At 37.4% G+C, this 26,666-nt stretch overlaps 1 protein-coding gene across 14 annotated transcripts in view; it reads right to left on the reverse strand.

The window, feature by feature from the left end:
• Positions 1-2,270: 2,270 nt before the first annotated feature.
• The window catches only part of LOC127688325 (zinc finger protein 431-like), a 54,908-nt gene continuing 30,512 nt past the window's right edge, over positions 2,271-26,666 (reverse strand). For 9 of the 14 annotated variants that reach the window (XM_052186842.1, XM_052186841.1, XM_052186839.1 and 6 more), the window contains 3 exons: positions 5,816-5,942; positions 5,558-5,618; positions 2,271-4,448 (listed from right to left, as the gene is read on the reverse strand). In XM_052186842.1, the coding sequence (XP_052042802.1) occupies positions 3,233-4,448; positions 5,558-5,618; positions 5,816-5,936 (1,398 nt within the window). In that variant the 5' untranslated portion in view covers positions 5,937-5,942 and the 3' untranslated portion in view covers positions 2,271-3,232. Of the gene's footprint in view, positions 4,449-5,557; positions 5,619-5,815; positions 5,943-21,754; positions 23,335-24,467; positions 24,671-26,666 lie in introns of those variants that run through there. The other 5 variants (XM_052186843.1, XM_052186846.1, XM_052186847.1 and 2 more) reach the window with 3 other exon arrangements.

Raw genomic sequence — 26,666 nt, forward strand, 5'->3', positions numbered from 1 at the left:
ATTTAAAGCTACATGTAGTTGCACAGAAAAGGAAACAGTGAGAGACCTGGAACGGGCTGACATACCACAGATGAGTAGATACAAAGAATACAGTAGGATCCATTTGTCCTCAGACATACCCTCAAATGTTGTTTTTTGACCCATGAATCCTCTTCCTTTCACATCCAAAGTTCCTGCCCTTGTAGTTCATCTATACCCCAAGGCTCTTTGTAAAAGCCTGATTACCCCACCCTTAGAATGACTTCTGTTTGAGTCTCAGGTTCCCCTGACAACAATCTCAATGTTATCTGGAGCTACCAAGAATCAGAGCTCCTAACTGAATGATTTGTAGGTAAGGGATGCAGAATACAATCCTATTCAGACAAGTTCACGCCTGCAAGTTTCTTTGCTTTCATTAGAGTAGGCATATATTCCATCAGGGGTACACCTTATATGTGTCGTTGTGGGCTTCAATTTCTGCCTACTTACCATGTGAAAAACTCTGGTAGCTTTGGTCAAGTGGCCAATCACCTTTTAAAGATTTATATGCTCAACTTTTAGTCTCTTGGCCATTTTGTGTACTCTTCCCTAATTTTCTGGAGATTTGGGTTGCAACATTTCTTTAAGCACTAAGTCTCAGTTTCTAATGCTATTTATCTTATATTTCTTCAGGATCACCAGGATTCAGATAAAGATTAACTTAGGATCAACCATTCACACCTTACTGCTATTAATGACATGTTCATAGGGCTGAATAGATGGCTCAGCCCCTGACAGCATTGGCTGTTCATCTACAGGGCCTAGTGTTGATTCTCAACACCCAAGAGACAGCTCACAATTGTCTGTAACTCCAATCACAGGAGAACAGGCACTCTTCTGGCTTCCAGTGATACCTAGCATGGACTTGGTATACACAGTGGTAAAACTATTGCACCTAAATTAAATAAATTTTAATATTAGAATCTATTTACATATGCAGTAGCCCAGGAGATCGAAGTATGAAACATATGCTCTGGATCTGGAAATATGGATAGCTCTGACCTTGGGTACTCAAGAAGATCAATACTACCAATTCTCCATCTCCCAATGCAGAAGATGAGATGTTCCATTACACCTTCTGTCTCCTATCACTTGAAGGTGATGAAACTTCTACTAGATGGTTATTGAGCAAAGCACTAGATTTCTATCTCTTTGTAAATGGACTCTCCACATTACTTTTTTCACTGTTAGTATACTTCTTTTTTTTTAACTTAAAAAAGTATTCATTTTATGTATGTGGTACAACATCACTCTCTTCCAGACACACCAAAAGAGGGCATCAGACTCCATTACAGATCACTTAAAGCCACCATGTGGTCACTGGGAATTCTTCTCAGGACCTCTTGAAGAGCAGTCAGTGGTCCTAACTGTGAAACCATCTCTCCAGCCCCAACATGGTTTTCTTAATGTGAGTAAATATAACAAAAGGTGTTGCTGAAACCAGTCAGAGTCCAGTTGGATTATATTAGGAAAATCTCCATAATTCGAGGTATACTCTTTCTTTTTGGAATTTTTTGAGACAGGATATTTCTACATAGTCATTGCTGTCTGGAACTCACTATGTGGACCAAGCTGACCTCAAATAAAGAGATTACTCTGCCACTGTCTTCCATGTGCTGGGATCACAGGGATGCAGCTCTAAACCCATCTATGATTTTAAAATGACTTATTTTTGAATTTGAGAATGAAAGCATAAATTAAGATTTAAAAAGGAGCCATTATTGTTTTGATGAGTAGTAATAATTCTTGAAATTCTGCAAAAACTTGCAACTAATTTTATACATTCTCATTAATTTAGTTATTTTGCTTTGTTAATTTCATCCATTCAGAAAACCTTTGAACTGTTTTGTGTGTATACATCTGTCCCACTGCGCTCATGTGGCAATGAGAGGACAAATTATTAGAGTCTAGTTTCTACTTTCCTATGTGAGTTTTAGAAATGAAATCCAGGAAGTCATTTGGTTCAAGTAACTTCATTGGTCTTTATTTGGGTTTTAAAAAAATGTATGTATGTGCAGATGCTGTAGCCCAAATATAGAAATAAGAGAAAAAAACCTGTAGGAGTAATATGGCTCTCCCAGACATTGAGCTCAAAGTTATCAGGTTTGCAGCAACCACTTACCCAGTGAGATAATTCTCTGGCACTCATCTGTGGTTCTGAGAAAGTGTTAAAGACAAGTGTTCACTCCTAAGAATAAAGTAACACATTCCAAAATACAAACCAAACAAAACCAAAGCATGATAGTAGTATATCATTTTCATTTGCAAAGAGGATTTATTATTAAGATCATCCTGTTTTCCTCGATCCTTAGATGACAATATGTTTACAATTTGAAAAGAAGACAATATTTTATTCATCTTGTTTGAACCTCAGTGAGACAATTCAGTGGAAAATTTCTGTGGTGGAAAATTTCTGTGGTGTGCAAAACTGGAAACCTGACCTTTATCACCATAGAAAGATGGTCAAAGTAGAAAGTTGTTTTCCAGTCTCCAATCTATCCAACATAGAAAACCAATAATTACATTACACACACACACAACAGAAAAAATTAATAAATCTTATTGCTGTTACATTATCATTGCTGTTACATTACAATCTTGAGATAATTCCCTCAGAAGGCAGTAGTTTTTAGAGGAACTGTCAAATGGTAGATAATATGAACATAAAAAAGCAATCAACATCAAATAATATATACATATCCATAGCACCTCAAGCTAACCATGGCTTCTATTCCCTAAAACATGACTGTTACTAACAACAGCATCTGTTGACATCTTTTGATCCCCCAAACATAATGACTATTTCTAAATACAAAAGAACAAATTGATATGATTAATTAGAGTGTAAAACATGCATTCTGTATCCATTGACATAGAGCAATCACATAAGAAAAGCTGCTATCCCTAAATGCTGATTGGCAGAAAAATGTAGCTGTAACTTAGCACAGATGTTTGTGATTTTCAAGCTTAAAAGCTCTGTAACATGGGTTGTATTTCACCTCCAGAATATGTTCTAAGGCCCTGATTAATCAGTAGCAGCTTTATTACAATTAATTTTTGTCATTTGCATTGATCTGGTGTTTGACTTGTGTGGATCTAAATGGACCCATAACACAAAGGCTTTACCACACTGCTTACATTCGTAGAATTTCTCTCCAGTAGGAATACTTTCATGATGATGAAGACTATAGAAATGTGCAAAGGCTTCACCATATTAAATACTTTCATGAGGTTTCTCTCCAGTATGATTTTTTTCATGCTTTTGAAAATGACTTTGACCTGCAAAGGTTTTACCACACATTATATTCATAGAGTTTCTCTCAACTATGTACTTTTTTATGTTTTGGAGAGTAGTATGTTGCACAAATATTTTACCATATTGGTTACAATCATAGGGTTTCTCTCCAGTATGTGTTCTTTTATGCCTTTGGAGATATCTGTGACATGTAAAGGCTTTACCACATTGGTTACATTCATAGGGTTTCTCTCCAGTATGTATTCTTTTATGGACTTGTAGAGAACATTGTTGTGAAAACACTTTATCACATTGATTACATTTGTAGGGTTTCTCTCCAATATGCATTCTTTTATGTGTTTGGAGATGACTGTGATGTGCATAGGCTTTATCACATAGATTACATTCATAAGGTTTGTCTCCAGTATGTCTTCTTATATGTTTTTGAAGATTATTGTGACTTGCAAAGGCTTTATCACAGTGATTACATTCATAAGGTTTATCTCCAATATGTCTTTTATGTCTTTGGAAATGACTGTGAAAAGCAAAGGATTTACCACATTGGTTACATACATAGCTTTTTTGTTCAGCATGTGTTCTTTTATGTATTTGAAGATGACTACGGCATGCAAAGACTTTACCACATTGCTTACATTTATAAGATTTCTCTCCAATATGTGTTCTTTTATGATACTGGAGACTATTTTGATAAGCAAAAGCTTTACCACATTGATTACATATATAAGGCTTCTCTCCAGTATGTGTTCTTTTATGTCTTTGGAGATGACTGTGACGTGTAAAGGCTTTACCACATTGTTTACATTCATAGGGTTTCTCTCCAGTATGAATTCTTTTATGAACTTGTAGAGTACTGTGTTGTGAGAAGGCTTTACCACATTGATTACATTCATAAGGTTTCTCTCCAGTATGTGTTCTTTTATGTCTTTGAAGACGACAGTGACTTACAAAAGCTGTACCACATTGATCACATTCATAAGGTTTCTCTCCAATATGTGTTCTTTTATGTATTCGGAGATGACAGCTCCATGCAAAGGCTTTCCCACATCGATTACATTCATAAAGTTTCTCTCCAGTATGTGTTCCTTTATGCCTTTGAAGGTGACCATGCCTTGCAAAAGCTGTACCACAATGATTACATTCATAGGGTTTATCTCCAGTACGACCTCTTTTATGCCTGTGAAGATAATTGGCACATGTGAAAGCTTTAACACACTCATTACACTGTTTAATTTTTTATCTGTATGAATTAATATTATAATTTGGTCTAATGGTAAAGAAGAATCAGATCCTAGGATTTTATCACTTTGTTTACATTCATTATGTTCCCCTTCATCATGGGTTCTTATGCATCTTTGACAATATCTGTGTTCATAGAGACAATACCTGTGCTCATATAGCATTTATTACATGGCTCACATTTATAGCATTCATTTTCTACATGAAAATTTTCACATATTTGAAGATACTAAATGAATTCATACACTTTCCTATAGTGTGAGTCACACCATATTTGCAAAGTGAACCATGACAATCTGAATTTCCATATTTCTAGTATCCATAGAGTTTTTCTACAGTGTGAGTTTATATATATATTCCAAATTGCAAGCTTGTACCACATTTAGGAAGTTTACTCAAAGTGGGGACTACTAGATATCTTTTAACTTTTTTCTGGGAGAGAGAGAGAGAGGTATATTGTTTCTTTGAATATCCCTAAGCTCAATGGTGTGTATCCATTGTAACATATGTTATACCCATTAAGAGAAGAATGACAAAATAAAGGCTCCCACAATGCATTTATACAGTTTGATTTTTGTTCCTTATAGATATGTGGTAAGGGGTTAAGGTATCTAATTATTGACTCTCATAAACTGCCCCTCTCACTACATTTAGCAATGTTACTGCAAGTATATAGGTAATACCAGCTTTATTATGGACTATTTTCACATTCAAATATTTTGAAGATATATTTACCAAAGTGTATACTTCTTACAATATTTAAGCGAGACAGCTGGGCAGTTCTACAGCATAGCTCTAATAGGGCTATGATTCAAATGGTGATATCTGTTAAGGCATTGTTTCCTTGTCTCCTTTCTCAGAAGAGGGCCTCTTAAACAAACCAGACACCTGACATTGAGGTACATGGAGTTATGAGAATGTAATAATCATCAATACACTTAAAGAAGTACTTTTTTTTTTTACACTGTGGCTTTTTTAAAAGAACTTCCAGAGTGGAGTAAAATTTTTTCAGAGGCATATTTGTATCACCTTGCACATGAAAATTACCTTCCATCTCTTCTAGAACTTTGAAATTGTTCTTCAATATAATGGTCTTCCCAATTGTAGCCTAAAATGCAGTACCAGAAAATGTATATATTATTGGAAATTAAGGAAAATTTAAGTTACTATATTCAGTTAATGTTAGAACAATGCTTGGTTTATTCACCTCATTTTTCCTCATTCCCAATTGACATCAGAGAAGATCATCAAAAATAAACATTTCTCCCCTTACTTTAAAAAGTCAAAGAAAATTTATTATCTTACCTATAGCAGTGAGGTTCTCATAGGTCTCCTGCATCACATCTTTGTAGAGACTCTTCTGGGAAGGATTCAGCAAAGCCCACTCTTCCCAAGTGAAATTCACATGCACATCATCATAGGTCATTGCATTCTAAAATACCCCATTCATGTGTAGAATAGAAAACATGATACTGACAACACTGTAAATGTATACTTCATTGACAATATATTCATATAATTCTGGTGCTTCCCCCACTTATTTTCTGACATAGTAGTTCAGTTCTAATGTAATTACCAAGTCATTGTAGAAGGAAACTATATAATGAGGTTCACCTCTGACATTTCTGTGCCCTTTGAATAGGATATAGCCTTGCAAGAGAAATGCTGAGAGAGAGAGAGAGAGAGAGAGAGAGAGAGAGAGAGAGAGAGAGAGAAGCAAAGGGATCACACTGAGCACACATCAGAGATATTGTATGAATAATTAACAAATACGAAAAATGATGGCCGATCTGGGTGTACTGGCTCATGGCCTTAATCCTAGCACTTCAGAGGCAGAGGCTGGTGTATCTCATTGAGTTGGATGCCTGGTTTGTGCAGAACAGCCAGAGACACATATTAAGACCCTGACTCCCTGCAAAAATCAATCAAACAATCAGAAAAAATGGAAAGAACGCAAAGGTCTTTAGTGAAGTTCATACATCCTTTCTAGTTCTGCATTCATGTTCCAGAAACCTGAAGTGTCCCAGTTTAAATAGTAACATAAAGATTTAACTAGATCTTCACAGCCTGCTGGGGCAGGAAAGCTTCACTAGATACTGTATTATCCCCAGCTTAAGATCTCTGAGGGTGCAAACCACCGGGAATCTGCCTGTGCCCAGGACCTGAGCACATAGGCGGTTCATCTGCCAGTCCACTGGTCGTGGGGCCTGTGTCCTGCATGGAGAGTAGCAGAGGGAGAGACTCCCCGAGGCCACATTCGCTGCCTGCCCGAGCAGAAAAGCATCACTAGCAGGTCAGGTCTGTGTCCTGCACAGAGAGCAGCTGAGGGAGCAACTCTCTGCGGCCATCTTTGCGGCCTGCCTGGGCAGAAAAGCATCACTAGGTACTGTATTATCCTGAGCTTAAGATCTCTGGGGGTTCAAACCGCCAGGGGTGTGCCTGCACCCAGGACCTGAGAACATTGGCAGTTCATCTGCCAGATGGTTGTGGGGCCTGTGTCCTATGTGAGAATCAACAGAAGGAGTGAACCCCCCCCCCCCCATTTTTGCTCCATGACAGAGCAGTCCGGGAACACCTGGTTCACCTTGACAACCCAAGTATAACATTTCTTGAGGCAAGACTGAGCAGGGCTCCAAAGGCACAAAAGAGGAAGACAGCATATCAGCAATCTGTACCAGAGGAAACCCAGTCATCCAGTGTCAAGGAAATAGTCTTAAAGGTCCACAGTAGGTTGAATAAGACCAGCTAACACCAGTAAAAACTAGATGGCTAAAGGCAAACCTAGGAACGTGGCTAACAGAAACCAAGGCATTATGGCAGCATCTGAACCCAATTATCCAACAACAGCAAGTCCTGGATACTCCAACACACCAGAAAAACAAGAGTTGGATTTAAAATTACTGGTAAGGATGCTGTTAGAGGAACACATGAAGGACATAAATAAATCTCTTAAAGAAATTCAGGAGAAAAATGATCAAAAGCTTGAAGCCCTTACAAGGGAAACACAAAAATCACTTAAAGAAATTCAGGAGAATATGGGTCAGAATAAGGAAGAAATGCAAAAATCACTTAAAGAAATACAGGAGAACTTAGATCAACAGGCAGAAGCCATGAAAGAGGAAACACAAAAATCTCTCAAAGAATTGCAGGAAAACACAAACAAGCAAGTGAAGGAACTGAGCAAAGACTTCCAGGATCTAAAAACAGAAGTAGAAACAACTAAGAAAGCACAAAGGGAGACAACTTTGGAGATAGAAAACCTTGAGAAGAAATCAGGGGCCATAGATGCAAATATCAACAACAGAATACAAGAGATAGAAGAAAGAATCTCAGATGCCGAAGATACCATAGAAACCATGGACTCAACAGTCAAAGAAAATGCAAAATGCAAAAAGCTTGTAACCCAAAACATCCAGGAAATCCAGGACACAATGAGAAAGCCAAACCTAAGGATCATAGGCATTGATGAGAGTGAAGATTTACAACTTAAAGGGCCAGCAAATATCTTCAATAAAATTATGGAAGAAAACTTCCTTAACCTAAAGAGAGATGCCCATGAATATACAAGAAGTCTACAGAACTCCAAATAGACTGGACCAGAACAGAAATACCTCCCATCTCATAATAATCAAAACTCTAAATGTACTAAACAAAGAAAGAATACTTAGGGCAGTAAGAGAAAAAGGGCAAGTAACACATAAAGGAAGACCTATCAGAATTAAACCAGACTTCTCTCCAGAGACCATGAAAGCTAGAAGATCCTGGGCGGAGCTCATGCAGACTCTAAGAGAACACAAATGCAAGTCAAGATTACTATACCCAGCGAAACTCTCAATCACTATAGATGGAGAAACCAAGATATTCCATGACAAACCAAATTTGCACAATATCTTTCCACAAACCCAGCCCTACAAAGGATAATAGGGGGAAAATACCATTACAACGAGGGCAACTATCCCCTGGAAAAAGCAGGATATTAAACTTCTTTCATCAAACCCAGAGAGGATAACCACACAAGTATAAAATTAACATCAAAAATGATAGGAAGCAATAACCACTACTCCTTAATATCTCTTAACATCAATGGTCTCAATTCCCCAATAAAAAGACATCGACTAACAGACTGGTTATGTAACAGGACCCTACATTTTGCTGCAGACAGGAAACACACCTCAGTGTCAAAGACAAACACTACCTTAGAATAAAAGGCTGGAAGACAATTCCACAAGCAAATGGTCTCAGGAAACAAGCCGGAGTAGTCATTCTAATGTCAGATAAAATTGACTTTCAACCTAATGTCATAAAAAGAGACATGGAAGGACACTTCTTGCTGATCAAAGGAAAAATCCAACAAGAAGAAATATCAATCCTGAACATCTATGCTCCAAATACAAGGGCGCCCTCATTCATAAATGAAACTTTACTAAAGCTCAAAGCATATGTTGCACCTAACACAATTGTGGGTGACTTCAACACTCCACTCTCATCAATGGACTGATCAGGAAAACAGAAACTAAACAGGGAGACAGTGAAACTAATTGAAGCTTTGGACCAATTGGATTTAACATATATATATATATATATATATATATATATATATATATATATATATATATATATGTTATGAGACAGACCTCAATAAATATAAGAAGATTGAAATAATCCCACGCCTCCTATCAGATCACTATGGAGTAAAAGTGGTCTTTAATAACAATAAAAACAACAGAAAGCCCACATACACATGGAAAATGAACAATACTCTACTCAATGATACCTTGGTCAAGGAAGAAATGAAGAAAGAAATCAAAGATTTTTTAGAATTTAACAAAAATGAAGGCACATTATACCCAAATCTATGGGACACAATTAAAGCAGTGCTAAGAGGAAAACTCATAGCTTTGAGTGCCTCCAAAAAGAAATTGGAGAGAGCATACACTAGAAGATTAATGGAACAACTGAAAGCCCTGGAACAAAAAAAAGCTAATTCACCCAGGAGGAGAAGAAGACAGGAAATCATCAAACTCAGGGCTGAAATCAATCAAGTAGAAACTAAGAGAACCATACAAAGAATCAACAAAACCAGGAGCTGGTTCTTTGAAAAAATCAACAAGATAGATAAACCCTTAGCCAGACTAACCAAAGGGCACAGAGACAGTATCCAAATTAACAAAATTAGAAAGGAAAAGGGAGATATTACAACAGAAACTGAGGAAATTCAAAAACTCATCAGATCCTACTACAAAAGCCTGTACTCAACATAACTGGAGAATCTGGAGGAAATGGACAATTTCTTAGACAGATACCAAATACTAAAATTAAATCAGGATCAAATAGATCATCTAAACAGACCCATAACCCCTAAAGAAATTGAAGGGGTCATAGCCTTCCGATCAAAAAAAGCACAGGACTAGATGGTTTTAGTGCAGAATTCTACCAGACCTTCAAAGAAGACTTAACACCAGTACTCTTCAAACTATTCCACAAAAGAGAAACAGAAGGAACACTACCCAACTCCTTCTACGAAGCCACAATTATGCTGATAACAAAACCACACAAAGATCCAACTAAGAAAGAGAATTTCAGGCCAATATCCCTTATGAATATGCAAAATACTCAATAAAATTCTTGCCCATCAAATCCAAGAACACATCAAAACAATCATCCACCATGATCAAGTAGGCTTCATCCCATGGATTCAGGGATGGTTCAATATACAGAAATCCATCAATGTTATCCACTACATAAACAAACTCAAAGAAAAAAACCACATTATCATTTCATTAGATGCTGAAAAATCATTTGACAAACTTCAACATCCTTTCATGCTAAAAGTCTTGGAAAGGGCAGGAATTCAAGGCCCATATCTAAACATAGTAAAAGCAATATACAGCAAACTGGTAGCCAACATCAAACTAAATGGAGAGAAACTTGAAGCAATCCCACTAAAATCAGGGACTAGACAAGGCTGCCCCCTCTCTTTTCAATATAGTTCTTGAAGTCCGAGCAATTAGACAACATAAGGAGGTCAAAGGGATACAAATCAGAAAGGAAGAAGTCAAACTATCACTATTTGCAGATGATATGATAGTATACTTAAGTGACCCAAAAAAGTCTACCAGAGAACTCCTACAGCTGATAAACAACTTCAGCAAAGTAGCTGGCTACAAAATCAACTCAAGCAAATCAGTAGCCTTTATATATTCAAAGGATAAGCAGACTGAGAAAGAAATTAGGGAAATTACACCCTTCACAATAGCCACAAACACCATAAAGTATGTTGGGGTGACTCTAACCAAACAAGTGAAAGACCTATATGACAAAAACTTCAGATCTCTGAAGAAGGAAATCAAAGAAGATCTCAGAAAATGGAAAAAACTTCCATGCTTGTGGATTGGCAGAATTAATATAGTTAAAATGGCCATCTTTGCCAAAGGCAATCTACAGATTCAATGCAATCCCCATCAAAATCCCAACTCAGTTCTTCATAGAGCTAGAAAGAGCAATTCTCAAATTCATCTGGAATAACAAAAAAACCCAGGATAGCTAAAACTATTCTCAACAGTAAAAGAACTTCTGGGGGATTTAGTATCCAGACCTCAAACTTTACTACAGAGCAATAGTGATAAAAACTGCATGGTATTGGTACAATGTCAGGCAAGCGGATCAATGGAATAGGATTGAAGACCCAGAAATGAACCCACACACCTATGGTCTCTTGATCTTCGACAAAGGAGCTGAAAGCATCCAGTGGAAAAAATAATAGCCTTTTCAACAAATGGTGTTAGTTCAATTGGAGGTCAGCATGCAGAAGGATGTGAATTGATCCATTCTTATCTCCTTGTACTAAGCTCAACTCCAAATTGATCAAGGACCTCCACATAAAACCTGACACACTGAAACTAACAGAAAAGAAACTGGGGGGAGACTCTTGAGGACATGGGCACAGGGGAAAAGTTCCTGAATAGAACACCAATAGCTTATGCTCTAAGATCAAGAATAGACAAATGGGACCTCATAAAACTACAAAGTTTCTGTAAGGCAAAGGACACTGTCAAAAGGACAAAACGTCAACCAACAGACTGGGAAAGGATCTTCACCAATCCTAAATCTGACAGAGGGCTAATATCTAATATATACGAAGAACTCAAGAAGGTAGAACCAAGAGAACCAAATAACCCCATTAACAAATGGGGTACAGAGCTAAACAAAGAATTTCTACATGAAGAACTTTGGAGGACTGAGAAACACCTTAAGAAATGTTCAACATCATTAATCATTAGGGAAATGCAAATCAAAACAACCCTGAGATTTCACCTCACACCAGTCGGAATGGCTAAGGTAAAAAACTCAGGAGACAGCAGGTGTTGGCGAGGATGTGGAGAAAGAGGAACACTCCTCCACTGCTGGTGGGATTGTAAGATGGTGCAACCACTTTGGAAATCAGTCTGGAGGTTCCTCAGAAAACTGGGCATGGCACTTCCAGAAGACCCTGCTATACCACTCCTGGGCATATACCCAGAGGATTCCCCGGCATGCAATAAGGACACATGCTCCAATATGTTCATAGCAGCCCTATTTGTAGTAGCCAGAAGCTGGAAAGAAGCCAGCTGTCCCTCAACGGAGGAATCGATACAAAAAATGTGGTATATTTACACAATTCAGCCATTAGAAACAATGAATTCATAAAATTCTTAGACAAATGGATGAAGCTGGAGAACATCATACTAAGTGAGGTAACCCAGTCTCAAAAGATCAATCATGGTATGCACTCACTGATAAGTGGATATTAGCCTAGAAACTTTGAATACCTAAGACATAATCCACATATTAAATGATGTCCAAGAAGAATGGAGGAGTGGCCCCTGGTTCTGGAAAGACTCAGTGCGGCAGTATAGGGGAATACCAGAACAGGGAAGTGGGAAGGAGTGGATGGGGAAACGGGGAGGAAAGAGGGCTTATGGGACTTTCGGGGAATGGGGAGCCAGAAAAGGGGAAATCATTTGAAATGTAAATAAAGAATATACTGAATTTAAAAATGATTTAACTAAAAGGGAATGCATGTTTAAATAGTAACAAATGAACCGATGAAAATATTAGCAATGTAAATGCTGATCATAAATAAGCAATATAGTACAGGAGAGATGGATCAGGAGTTAACAGCACTTGCTGGTCTTGTAAATAACTGAGCCTAATTGCCAGTACTTACATGGGGGCTCACAACTATCCAATATTCCAAGTTTAGGAGTTTTGAGGCCATCATTTGTCAAGGCCCATGGAAGAGCAACAGCAAATAGCTTTAGAGCTCATGGAATTAGGTGCACCAGTTAGCACAACCATGATGGAAGTGCCTCAGAGAGGCAGAGCCCTGAGGAGTATGTGCCCTGAGGACTACATGAATACAGGCAAAATACTCATATTCATTAAAAGATTTTCAAAACAAACACAACAGGTAGGAAAGATACCACATATGTGAAATTGAATGACTCAAAAGGCTCAGGTAGTATTAATGTCATGAATACATGTCATCCTGAGAAATAAGAGACTATAGTCTCTGCCAAATTTCAAAATTCAAGATGTGAATGAAGAGCAGCACAAGAGCATATGTTTGGCATGTACAAAACTCTACATCCCATCTAATAATATAAAAACAACAACAATAACAACAAAAAAGCCAGGGATGTTGTCCCACCTCTAATCCCAGCACTTGTGAGCCAAAATCAGGTGAATTTCTCACTTCAAGGACTGCCTGGTCTATGTATCTACTTTCAGGACAGCCAGGGCTACACAGAGAAACTGTCTTTAAAACAAAAACAAAACAAAAAACAAACAAACAAACAACAACAGCAGCAACAGAAAAAACAAAATTAAAAATAAAAAAACCAGCAGAATAACAAACTAGCTTAGCATTCAATAGCAACTGCTTCTATTGTATCTTTTGTGATTTAGGGATAAAGTCTATAATGGCTGTGGCAGCATGAGAAGGAAGCTGACTGATAAGTTTCAACCACAAGACAGTAGACACACACACACACACACACACACACACACAAAACAGGCAATGGGTTGAGTCTATAGACACTCAAACCCCATCCCAATAATGAATCTAGAAAGGCTCCTCCTACAAAAATTTCTATAATCTCCCCAAAGAAAGCTCCAAAGGATTGACAAGTGTTCTTTTATATATATATATATTCTATATTCTTTGTTTACATTCCAAATGATTTCCCCTTTCCCAGTTCCCTCCTCCCCATATGTCCCATAAACCTTCTTCTCTCCACCCATTCTCCAATCACCTCTCTCCTTTTTCTCTGTCCTTTTACTCTCCTCCAATGCTAGATCAAGCCTTTCCAGGGATCAGGACCCTCTCCTTACTTCTTCATGGGAGTCATTTGTTATGCTAATTGTGGTGACAAGTTTTCTAAGATACCATCCTATCCAGGATGTCTTTGATTCAATCAACTACATCCAGACCAGGTTCATGGTCATCTTATTAAGGAAATGCATTGAGTCTAACTTTAATGATGCTAACAGTCTGCAATAGCCTGTACACTGTTCAAATGTCCAAAGTTTCTTCTGACACTCAAGACAATCTCTTGATCACACCTTGTAAAATCAGAAAACACATTATATCTTTCCAACATCAACGTTGCTCAACTTCAGTGGTAGATATTACCTTGAGTGCCATGAACCAGCCGGGCCTGGCATGGTTTTAATTGGGTCACAGCATTGAATGTAGCTTTAAAGACTGATGGTCTCTAGCCTTCTTACTCTCTAACTATACTGAATGTTTGCTGATGGCTTCTGTAGACTTAACGATCGCTTGCGCTTATTCTATAGCTGAAAACTTCTGGCTTCTTTTCTCTTTAACTTCCGGTAGATTTTTTATTTATAAATCTCTATGCTTTATTAAGTGCTGTATCTTTACTTTATAATTCTCTGATATTGTTCTGTGCTTCAGTAAGTGCTGAAAAATTAACTATTACTGTTCTGTGCTTCATTAAGTTCTGGGGAAACTTAATTCTTTATTACTGTTCTGTGCTAAAAACTTGCCTCTGTTTTATTTGTGCTTATATAAGTGCTAATATATGGCGATTAACACATGCTGTTTAACAGAGGGAATTCAGTAAATGATTTATTGCTAGTGCTCCTTTTTCTGTCCATCCAGCAATGAGCCCCTTGCAGGCCTGGGTAGTTAATTCCTTGTGAACAAGACTGGAAGGAAAGGAAAATAATCAAAATGCTTTATACAGGCAAATATGCCCAGACACCCATACATTCATACACCCACACTCTGGTGGGTCTGACCATTTGTCACAATCAACTATACAAGTATTCATGCATGTTTACATATATTCATATATCTATACACATATAGACAGATACATTCATTTGGAGGAATGGATGGATGGATGGATGGATGGATGGATGGATAGATGGGACAAAGCTCCCCAAGATGAACCATCCAATCAACAATGTTATTTCTTTTCTCTGGCTTTCTTTATTATATCTTCTTTGAGAACTTTATCTCTTTTTATACATTTTTAGACAAAAAGTTCTTTAGAAAATTACCTCAGAGATAAAATGGTACATAAAATGGAAATTACAGAAGGATGCTGATATTAAGTTGAAAACAGTGTTTTATTATAATGTGCTTGTTTTAAGTTCAAAGCAACAGTTTTTACATGGCCTTGCCTTATCATAGTGTACACCTGTGACTTTATCCTTGGACCTAAATGTTTTTCCTTGAACACAAATTTATCCCAAATCTATTTCTCTTTTTACTCTAATTATGAAATCTCATGGTATTTCTTATTATACAATCTTTACTTACTATTATCAGAAGTGAGAAAATTCTATTCTTGATTCTAACTTTGTTATATCTTTCTAGCAAAGCAACTAAGACAATCTCTTAAAACATTTTTCCTAAAATTATTTGAATCAAATCAGGAATTCTATACAATCATTGATTCATCTAAACAGCATTAATTCATGAAAGTTCATCTTTATGTTGATCTGCAGGAAATCTGACCAACAGGGTGAGCTAATGCACAGGAATTGTTATATTAATTTAATAATGACAGAAAAGTCATATTGGATACAAGAAGCAATCCTGAGATGAAGTCTCTTTGGAACCATGCCATTGAGTTCACCCATCATAGACCATGCAAAAAAACGGTGGGCCACCTCCAGGAAGGCCTGAATATTCCAAGCAAATATACCTAAGAATCAAGTTGGTGTAGACATTTTAATATCTAACAAAATAGACTTCAAACAAAAATTAATAAAAGGAAATGAGGAAGGATACTATATATTCATCAAAAAATCTAGAAAGAGAACATTTAAATGTTTAACATCCAGGCCACAAACATAAGAGCACTCACTGTTGTAAAAGAAACACTTCTGCAGCTTAAATCATACATTGATCTTCAAGCACTAATAGTCGGAGGCTTCAGTACGTCTCTGTTATCAATAGACAGGCCCTCCAGACAAGAACAAAACAGAGAAATGCTCTAGCTAACTGATATCATAAGCTAAATGACCCAAACTTATATTTACAGAACATTCTACTCAAACGCCAAAGAATACACCCTTTTCCAAGCAATTCATGGAGCTTTCACCAAAACTGATGACATACCCAGACAGTGCAAGTCTCAACAGACACAAGGAAAATGAAAGAATCCCCTGCCTCCCTCTACTATCGACTACCATGAATTAAAGCTGCATACCACAAGTGAAACAACAGAAAGCTCAAAATCTCAGGGAAACTGAACAACTCTCTACTGAGTGAAAAACAGAGAAAAATTAAAGACTTTATAATACTCAGTGAAGATGAATAGATAACATATCAGAACTTACGGGACACAATGAAAATAGTGGTAAGAGAACAGTTGATAGCACTAAGCACATATATAAAGAAATTGGAGGAATCTCTTAGTAGCAACTTAATAGCACACCTGAAAGTGCTAGAACAAAGAGAAGTAAGCACATCTATAAGAAGGCAAAAGAGGGCCCAAATCAGTTAAATAGAAACAGAGTATTAAAAGAATCAATGAGACAGAGTTGATTCTTTGGGAAAAACAACAAAACAGACAAACCTTTATCCAAACTAAAAAAAAAAAAGAAAGAATATGCAAATTTAAAAATGAAAGATGAAAAGGACAAAGCAGTGAAGAAATCTGGAGCATCATAAGGACACATTTAAAAAAACTGTACTCCATCAAATTGAAAAATGTAAAAGAAATGGATAAGTTTCTTGATAGGTACTACTTATGAAAGTTAAATCATGATCAAATCAACCAATAACCACTACTGAAATAGAAAAAAAAATCACTGACTCCCAAGTAAATAAATAAATAAATAAATAAATAAATGATTAAAAACCCCCAAACAAACAAACAAAAAAAAAACCAACATGGCTGGATGGTTTTAAAGCAGAATTCAACCAGACTTTCAAAGAAATATTTAACACCAATACTGCTTAAAATATTCTAAAAAATACAAACAGAAGGAACAGTATCCTATTCATTTTTATAAAGCCACAGCATCTCTGAAACCCAAAGCACATAAATACTCAACAAAGAAAGACTATTACAGACCAATTTCCCTCATGAACCTAGATGCATAAATACTCAATAAACTAGTTGTAATCAATACTTAATCAAAGAACAGCAATGTTCAAGTAGGCTTCATCCCAGAGATGCAAGCATGGTTCCACATACAAAAATCAGTAAATGTAATCTACCATTTAAATAAACAGACAGGGAAAAAAAGTCACAAGACCATATCATTAGACATGGACCAAGCCTTTGACAAAATCCAACACCAATTCATGATAAAAGTCTTGGAGAGATTATGGATACAAAGGACATACCTAAACATAATAAAGGAAATTTACAGCAAGCCTATATACCCAACATCAAATTAAATGGAAAGAAACTCAAAACAATTCCATTAAAATCAGGAACAAGATAAGACTGACCACTCTGTGAATATTCATTCAGTAAAGTCTTTGACGCTCTAACTAGAGCAAAGACAACTGAGAGAGATCGAGGGGATATAATTTGGAAAGGAAGACCTCAAAGTATCCCAACTGGCAGATGATATGATAGTATACATAAGTGACTCCAAAAATCCCACTTCCAAACTCCTAAAGCTAATAAGTACTTCCAGAAAAGTAGATGGATCCAAGATTAGCTCAAACCAATAACTCTTCTACATAAAAATGACAAACAAACTGAGAAAGAAATCAAGAAAACAACCACTTTTACAATACACTCAAACAATATAAAATATGTTGGAATAACTCTAAAAAAGCAGGTAAAAGATTTGTATGATAAAAACTTCAAGTCTTTGAAGAAAGATATTCAATAATATATCAGAAGATGTAAAAAAGAAAAAGCTCTTATGTTCATGGATCAGCAGTATTAAAATAGCAAAAATGGCCATCCAACCAAAATCAATCTACAGATTCAACATAGTTCCCATCAAAATTCCAAAATAATTGTTTATAGACTTTGAAAGAAAATTTCTACCTTATATGGACTAGTCACAACCCAGGCTAGTTAAACCAGTCCTGAACAAGAAAAGAACTGCATGGTATTGGCAAAACACACACACACACACACACACACACACACACACATTGATCAATGGAATTGAACACCCAGACATAATTCCAGCCACATATGGACATCTTATTTTCACAAGGAATCTAGAAATACATAATGTAAAAAGGACAGTACCTTTTTAATGGTACTGGTTGAACTGTATCTGTGCATGTAGAAGAATTACAAATAGATCCATATTCATCACCATGCACAGAACTCAAGTACAAGTTTATCAAAGACATCAAAATAAAATCAGACACACTGAAACTGAGAAAAGATATAGTGGGGAATGTATAGAGCCAGTACATACATGAGCCCTGCATGTACTGGCTCAAATGACAACATTCTGAACAGAATATGAATAGTGCGGGCACTAAGATCTACAATTAATAAATGAGATTTCACGAAACTTAAAAGCTTCTGTAAGGCAAAAAAAAAAAATCACAGTCAATGGACAATGGACAAAAAAGATAGGTAAACGAATGAGAAATTTTTTTTTTTACCAACTTCATTACCACTAGAGGCTTAATATACAAAATGTATAAAGGACTCAAGAAATTAGATGTTCAAGGAATAAAAAATTCAATTAAAAATAGGGTACTGATCTAAATAGAAAATTCTCAACAGAGGAATCTCAAATGGCCAAGAAACACTTAAAGAAATGTTGATCATTTTAGTCATCATGGAAATGCAGAAAAGTACTTTGAGACTTCATCTTACACAAGTCAGAATGGCTAAGGTCAATAATATGAGTAACAATTCATGCTAGTGAAGAATAGGAGAAAGGGGAAGACTCTTCCATTGCTGGTGGGAACACAAACTAATACAGCCACTACAGAAATCAATATTGTGATTCCTCAGAAAAACCCCAAAAGCTCAGTCTAACTCAAGACCTAGCTATACCTCTCTTGGGCTTAGACCCAAAAGATGCTTGATCCTACCACAAGGAAACTTGGTCAATTATGTTCATAGTAACTATTCATTATAGTCAGGAACTGTAAACAACCCAGATATCCCTCAATAGAAGAATGGATAAAGAGTATGTCTTATATTTACACAATGGAGTATTACTCAGCAGCCAAAAAAATTACATCATGGAATTTAGAGGAAAATAGATGCAACTAGAAAAAAATAAATCTAAATGAGTTGTCAATACCCGGATACACAAATATGGTTTGTATTCACTTATAAACAGATATTAGTTATTAGGTAAATGATAATCAATCTACAATCCACAGACTCAGAGAGTATAGGTAAAATGGACAGCTATAGGGGGAAGCATGGATCTCCCTGGAAATGAGAAATAGAATAGATTCTGTGAGTGGACTGGCAATGAATGGGGACAGTAGTGGCACAGGAGTTGGGAAAGTGGAGAGAGTGCAGTTCAGGGAGAAATAGCTAGAATTAGGGGGCATTTGGGAGTTAGTGTAGAGACCTAGTGCACTAGTAACTTCCTTGGATCTAAGAAGGTGACCTTAGTGAGGACTCCTAGTAAACTGGCCATCCTTTATAGCCAAGCAGGGTATAGTCTCAGTGGTGAGACTGAGTTACATTCAGTTGAGTTGTTTGCAGAGGAGATCCCAAAACAACCCAGGATGATGCTAGGACAGAAGGTTACTCTCTGAAAGCTGAAAATGACAGGGCTGCATTGCTGAAGACAATTTATACACAGCTCACTGAATATAGAGAGGTGAAGCAGCTGCTACTTGGAGACTCTACCCATGGTTTCTAGTCTCTGGGGTGAGAAGGTACAGGCTACGGAAAGAGAAACTTGGACATTAAACTGGCTAAAAACCCTCTATCTAAAATCTGTCCTGACTGCAAGATGTGCAGGGGCCTGGTGGTACCAAACTTCTTGGAATGGCAAACCAATGTTTGGTTTAACTTGAAGTTTACACTATGAGAGAGAACCTATCACCTATACTACCTGGGAGGTCAAAAATTTCAGAGTTTTAAATGGCAAGTATAGGGCATTGCATTGGTATGCAATAGGTCCTCTGCTGATACATTATTGTTGTTAGCATGCTGATTTTGTGGGACTCCCAACAGTGAGAGCACTGGAGCTCTAACTCTCTCACTTGCTCTTGAGATTGTTTTCCTCCTATTGGGTTGCCTTGATCAGACTCAATATGAGGTCTATTGCCTTGTCTTTTTGTATCTTGTTTGGCCCTCTTTGGCTATCCTTTCTTAGAGGCTTGCTCTTTTCTAAAGAGGCAGTAGAGAAAGGGGAGTGGATCTGCAGAAGAGGGAAAGTAGGCTGGACTTAGGAGGAGTGGAGGAAGGGGAAACAGTAGTCAGAACATAGTATATGAGAGAAGAATATATTCCAATTAAAAAACATAAATTCAATTTTTCTTAAATAAAAGTGCAAAGAAGAAAAGCAATAATGGTCAAAAAAGTGAAATAGTGAAGACATGGAAAAAGCATGATTTTGACATATAATTCTCATTCTGTATGGGTGAACATCACACAGGAGTTATGACAAGCTCATTCTTGGCCTCATATACATCTGTGAAATCAAAAGTTATGCTCTCAGCAATGTGAAATATATATCATGAAGGAAACAAACCCAGATCATTTTCTTCTGTTAGTTTTCAAATAATAGAAATACATATAATATTATACAATCTTGCTGTATTAATTACATATTAAATATATACAAACATATATAAAAAGTTAAATGTCTAAACACATTCTCAAAAGCAAAGATAAAAATGTCACTATCTAAGGTGAACTATTTGGTTACAAGAAAACAAAGAGACGAGTTACTTATCTAAGACTATTACATTTTGGTCAAACTATAGTTTATTGTCATTGTTTAAATTCAAACAAAACAAGTCAGTCTGTTGTTTAACTCCAATTTTTTTTTCATACAGCATAACTCACTGGCAGGAATCTCTCATACTATCATATTTTTTGTACAAAAGCAAATTTCTGCATTTTTACAGTACACTTTAATAGCACATTTGTTTATCATCTTTGAAACAATTCTTGCTACAAAAGTTTGATATTTAATTTTTCTTTTCCACACACCAATTAAAAATGTTAGAAAAACTCTTTGAATGTGATTTATTTTTTTAACTAGATTTTGTGTTCTTTCTGCCCTTCATTTTCTTTTGCTACCTGCAGTGTAGATAAGATGGCTTAAGTTTTTACACCCATCTGACATATGAGAGTCCATTAAACATTAAAATCAAATGGGAGAAAGAAGGGGATTGATTCAGTGCATCTGGTTTTATGTGGAGGCCTCGATCCACTTGGACTTGAGCTTTGGGAGAGGAGAGAGAGGGGGAAAAGGGAAGGCAGGATTAGGTATGGGAAGAGAGAAGTCTAGAGGCCCAGGAGAATGAATCAAAATATGTAGCAGTAGGGGATGGTGAATGAGGGTGAAAACCACCCAGATGCCAGGCATGTGAGAGGCTCCCAAGATCCAGTGGGTATGACATTAGCTGAAATGCCCACCACTGGGGAGATAGAACTTGAAGAGACCACCTCCATACATGAACCCCAGTTGAGGGATGGGGCTCACCCACACATCTTACAGTTTTTAAACTAGAATTGTTCCTGTCTAAAAGAAATGCAGGGACAAAAAAATGGAACAGAGACTGAAGGAAAGGCCATCCAGAGACCACCTCACCTTGGAATCCATTCCCTCCACAGACATCAAATCTTGACACTATTGTCGATACTAAGGTATGCTTGCAGAAAGGAGCCTGGCATAGCTGTCATCTGAGAGGCTCTGCCAGCACCTGACTAAGACAGAATGCATTTACTCATATCCAACCATTTGACTGAGCCTATGGATACAAATGGAAGAGTTAGGGATAGGACTAAAGGAAATGAAGGAAATTGCAACCCCATATTAAGAACAGTATCAATTAACTGGATGCCTCGGAGCTCCCAGGGACTAAACCAACAACCAAAGAATATATACATGGGTCAGTCCATGGTTCTTGCTACATATGTAGAGAGGACTGACTTATCTGGCATCAGTGGGAGGAGAGGTGCTTAGTCCTGTGGAGGTTCAATGCCCCAGAGAAGGGGGATCCTAGCAGGTGAGTCAGGAGTGGTTGGGTAAGTGGAAGAGTTCTCTAAGAACCAAAGAGGTGAGGGTTCAGGTAGGAGAGTATGGAAAGGGTTACAACATTTGAAATGTAAATCAATAAAATAATTAATAAACAAAAACAGAGAAAGAAGTGGATTTATTGAAACTGCCTAAGCTGTAATTACTTGATGTTTTGTAATGGATTCAGCACTGACTGTGAGAGTCTATTAAAAGTCTATAATCCGGGGGCTGGAGAGATGGCTCAGTGGTTAAGAGCACTGACTTAACCACTCTGAAGGTCTTGAGTTCAAATCCCAGCAACAACATGGTGGCTCACAACCATCCCTAATGAAATCTGACTCCCTCTTCTGGAGTGTCTGAAGACAGCTACAGTGTACTTACATATAATAAATAAATAAATCTTAAAAAAAAAAGTTTAAAAAAAAAGTCTATAATCCTTTAACCCTTTCTATTGTCTTCATTCATTTAGAACAGTGTCCTCCTAAGGCACCCAGCTTGTCCTCAACAAATGAGCATTTAAATTATTTTCATATTTAGGCCACCATGAATATAACTGCAATGAGCATGAGAATTCTGATACTTCTTAAAACTAATTTCAAGTGCATGGAAAACATACATGGAAAACACTGATGAGAGTCAGAGCAATTCTGTCATTCCAGAAGAACTCTGTATGCTATAGACACACATAAATGTGGAGAGAATGAGATTGTTTAGAGAACAGGGCTCACAGTGTTGTCTGTGGTAATGTAATGAGGTAGCATGGCTTTAGGTACCAAATGCATCACACTACATACACTAAATGCGTGCAATTTCATATTAACTATAACGAGGGAACATGGTTTAATTCATTTCTGTGGAAAATCCCAACCTGCTGCTATCAGTTTATTTTGTATGCTACTACACAATCCTGTGTTTCATTCACACAATTCCAAGTCACATTCACATTAATTGTTCAATTCTATACCATGTTTTATTTTCACTTTTTGTCTTCTCAACTAAATCATACTTGGTAGGACAGCTTTTATATGACCTTCACAATGTATTCTGTGTCACTAAACTCTATATTAATAAAGTTCTCTTTCTAGGCTTTGTACATTACTCCATACCAGGTTGTTTCACACACTTACTATAGCTTGCTAAATGAATGATAGTATAGAATATCTTTTACCCTTTTATTCTACAATATAAAACTACTGAACTGTAAACACCACTAAAATGTGCTTTCAACAAAGGAAAAAAAAAGAATGTTGCCTATGTTTAATTTGCAGCATAAATTCAATACAATCCAAAGGAAAAACAATTTATAACAGGAAATTTGATTCTAAAGCTATATTTCATATGAAAAAACTCAGAATTCTCAATAGGATTATGAAGAAATAGTATATACATTATGACAATGTGACTTTTGTACTTACTACAAAGCTACAAGCATCAAGAATGTGTACAATATTTGTGAAAGAATGAGGGGATGGGGGAGAAAAAGTCAAAAACAAGCCTAAAAATGTATTCAAGTTTTCATCAAATACCTAAGGAACTCAACCAGAAAAAATGTGAACTTGACCAATGTTCCATTTGATTGTATGTGTATAAGAAATTAAACACAGACTTCAAACTCTACAGAAATAAGTCAAAGTGACCCCTAAACTGTTGTATTTTTGACCCTCCAGCTACTGTTGATCTCCCAAACAGAGAGGTCCCATGCACTATACCCTTCTTTGGAAATGGAGGTGATCAGAAAAGTGGGCTATTTCTGCAGCCTCTCATGACCACTTGTGGTTTCAGGCAAACCCAGCCCCACTGAAGCATACACACAAAATCATGTTAAAGAATAATGTCTACTTCCTGCCACATGCACTATGGCACAAGATGTAGAAGTTGCCTTATCTACCTACCCAACACCATGTACACCTAGCAAAACTCTGCATCTCAGAAACTCCTTTTGTACCCTGAAATTTAATTCCCTGAATCATGCTATTGTGCCTGGTGGCAGAAGATTCTGATCATGTACAGCTGAAGGATGATCCCCACCACCTCCTTTCAACCACTTCCAAACTATTTATAAAATGTATCACACAAAACTGAATGTGGGATGCAAGTTTCAAATTTTCTAGAAACCAGACCTTTAGTTTTCCAATCTGTCTTCCTATCAAAGGAAATGACTATGTATACACACCAAAAGCAATGACTATGTATACACACTGGTTAGTAGTATTTCATGCACCACACCTTTCCACTGCTAGGGCTGCAGTCTCCTCACCCCACTCCCCAACCCCAGGGAACTCACACTCAGGTAGGGTAAGAGTCCCAGGTCAGCACATGGACTAATGGAAGCAGCCTAACCAACAGGCTATCTTAGTCCAAGCAGATGAGACTCTGGTAGCCCAGCAGACATGCTTCTTCTGGTCTGGAGATATTGGCCCCTATATTCATCATGGCATGCCTCATGGTCTCCCTCACAGCTTCCTACAGCTGCATCAGAGAAGAATCCTGGAAAGAACATGCAAGTTACTACCCACTGGTGCTCCTGATTGCTAGGCCTGCCCAGAGTTCCTCATTTGCTCAGAGTGCCAGCTAGCTGGGAATCAAGACAGTAAGTAGCAGCTCCTCTACTGGGGGATCAGAGATCAAATGACTCAGATAGTTGAGGCCTTCTCAGTTCTGCCCTCCCACCCAAGGGACAGACAGAGGCCTAGTCTAGGAAACTTGTATTTTAGTAGAATTTTCCACTCTCCTAGAGCACTTCCTGTTGACCTTCAAGACACAGGGTCCACTTTGCGCACATACCATCACAGACTGAATGTACAGTGCAGCCATCTCTACCTCATAGTTGTGAAGTCCTGTAGCTAAACTCCAGTCAAATAAAACAGTAACCACAATTAAAGCAAAGAGTGGCTATGAACTTGAAAGCAAGGAGCAGTAAATGGGAGGTAAATGAAAAAAAGAAATAAAAAGGAAATGACATGGCTGCCCCTAGTTATGTTAGAGTAGAAAGTTTATAATAGATAAAAGGGAGAGCATAGATGCCTGACAGGGGGCATCTGGGAGAGTCCAGAGTGGTCCTAACCCTGTGCCATGTGAGGAAAGGGTGAAAGGCAGGGTGGGTAGCCAGACTAAGAGACCAGGAGGGTAAATGAGAGATGAAAAAGACCAGGTAACCAAAATGGCTGACTTACATAAGGAAGGGCAGCTGGGAGAAGGACAGTCTGACCACTGGGATAGAGGGCAAGGTATGCCAGGCATACCCTGTAACAGACAGGGGCTAAGGAATGCTGGGGAAACCCGACAGCCAGTACTGCTTTGATTTGTTAAATAGGCACCTCAGCTATTTTCCACAGGGTTTGAGACTGAACAGTAGGAAAAGATGAGAAGGTTGAAATGATTTAATTATAATCTCAAAAATTATTTTAAAAAGTTGAAACAGGCTTCATGGCTCACTATTCTTCAGGGGATAGGCATATGTATTAAAGAACACCAAGAATTACTCGTACCTTTCTATTAGTTTGTGCATTTTCAGATAGGAAAAATAACATTTCTGTTATGCACAGCCACACCAGTTTGTCCAGATCTGTGTTGGCTGAACTGGTGTAACTACAGAAATTTTTTCTAGAAATAAGTTCAGTTCCTCATCCAGATTCTCAATTTCCCTGGCCTGTGAAGTCCCCCAAATAGCCAGTTTGGACTTTTACTGATATTCTAAAATTTATTACCATACTACTCACTGCTAAAGCAAACTATTGTCAAAGCAGGAAAGTTTTCACCTTTCTTCCTCCCTGTTCCTTTCTGAGCTGTGACCAGCTTCAAAAGTGGTCAGTGAACTTACTTCTTACATAGGCCCCTTTAAAATATATGCGTGCGTGTGTGTTATGTATGGTGTTCTGTCTGCATATATGCCTACTTCAAGAAGAGGGATCCAGATCTCCTTACAGATGGTTGTGAGCCACCTTGTGGTTGCTAGTAATTGAACTCAGGACCTCTGGGAGAGCAGTCAGTACTCTAACCTCTGAGCCATCTCTCCAGCCCACATAGAACCTGCTTTATTTGTAATTCCTATCAAAAATCCAGGGAGGTTGGAGGACACTCATTCACTGGTGTCTTTTCTTTCACACCAACCAGACAGGGCCTAGCCTGAAAGGAGTTGCAGGACTGTCTTCCAGGCACTGGGCAGCAGAGGTAGGACTAGGTGTTCAAAGCAAGTCTTAAGTACATAGCACGAGGAAAGGCTGAGCTACAGAAGTTGTTGCTCTAAACAGAAACAAATATGAAAGCCCTTGAGTAAAAGGAATGAAATTCTTAATGACTGGGAAGCATTAGGGAATAGAAGCAAATAAGAGATTCACATAGTAAAACATAAAGAAAATGAAATTTAAAAGGTAATACAAGTAACTTTTTTTTTGTTTTTTTGTTTGTTTGTTTTTTGGATTTCATTTTTTAGAGACAGGGTTTCTCTGTGTAGCCCTGGCTGTCCTGGAACTCTGTAGGCCAG

This window comes from Apodemus sylvaticus, chromosome 7 (genome assembly GCF_947179515.1).
Source record: "Apodemus sylvaticus chromosome 7, mApoSyl1.1, whole genome shotgun sequence".
In the NCBI taxonomy this organism is placed as follows: Eukaryota; Metazoa; Chordata; class Mammalia; order Rodentia; family Muridae; genus Apodemus; species Apodemus sylvaticus.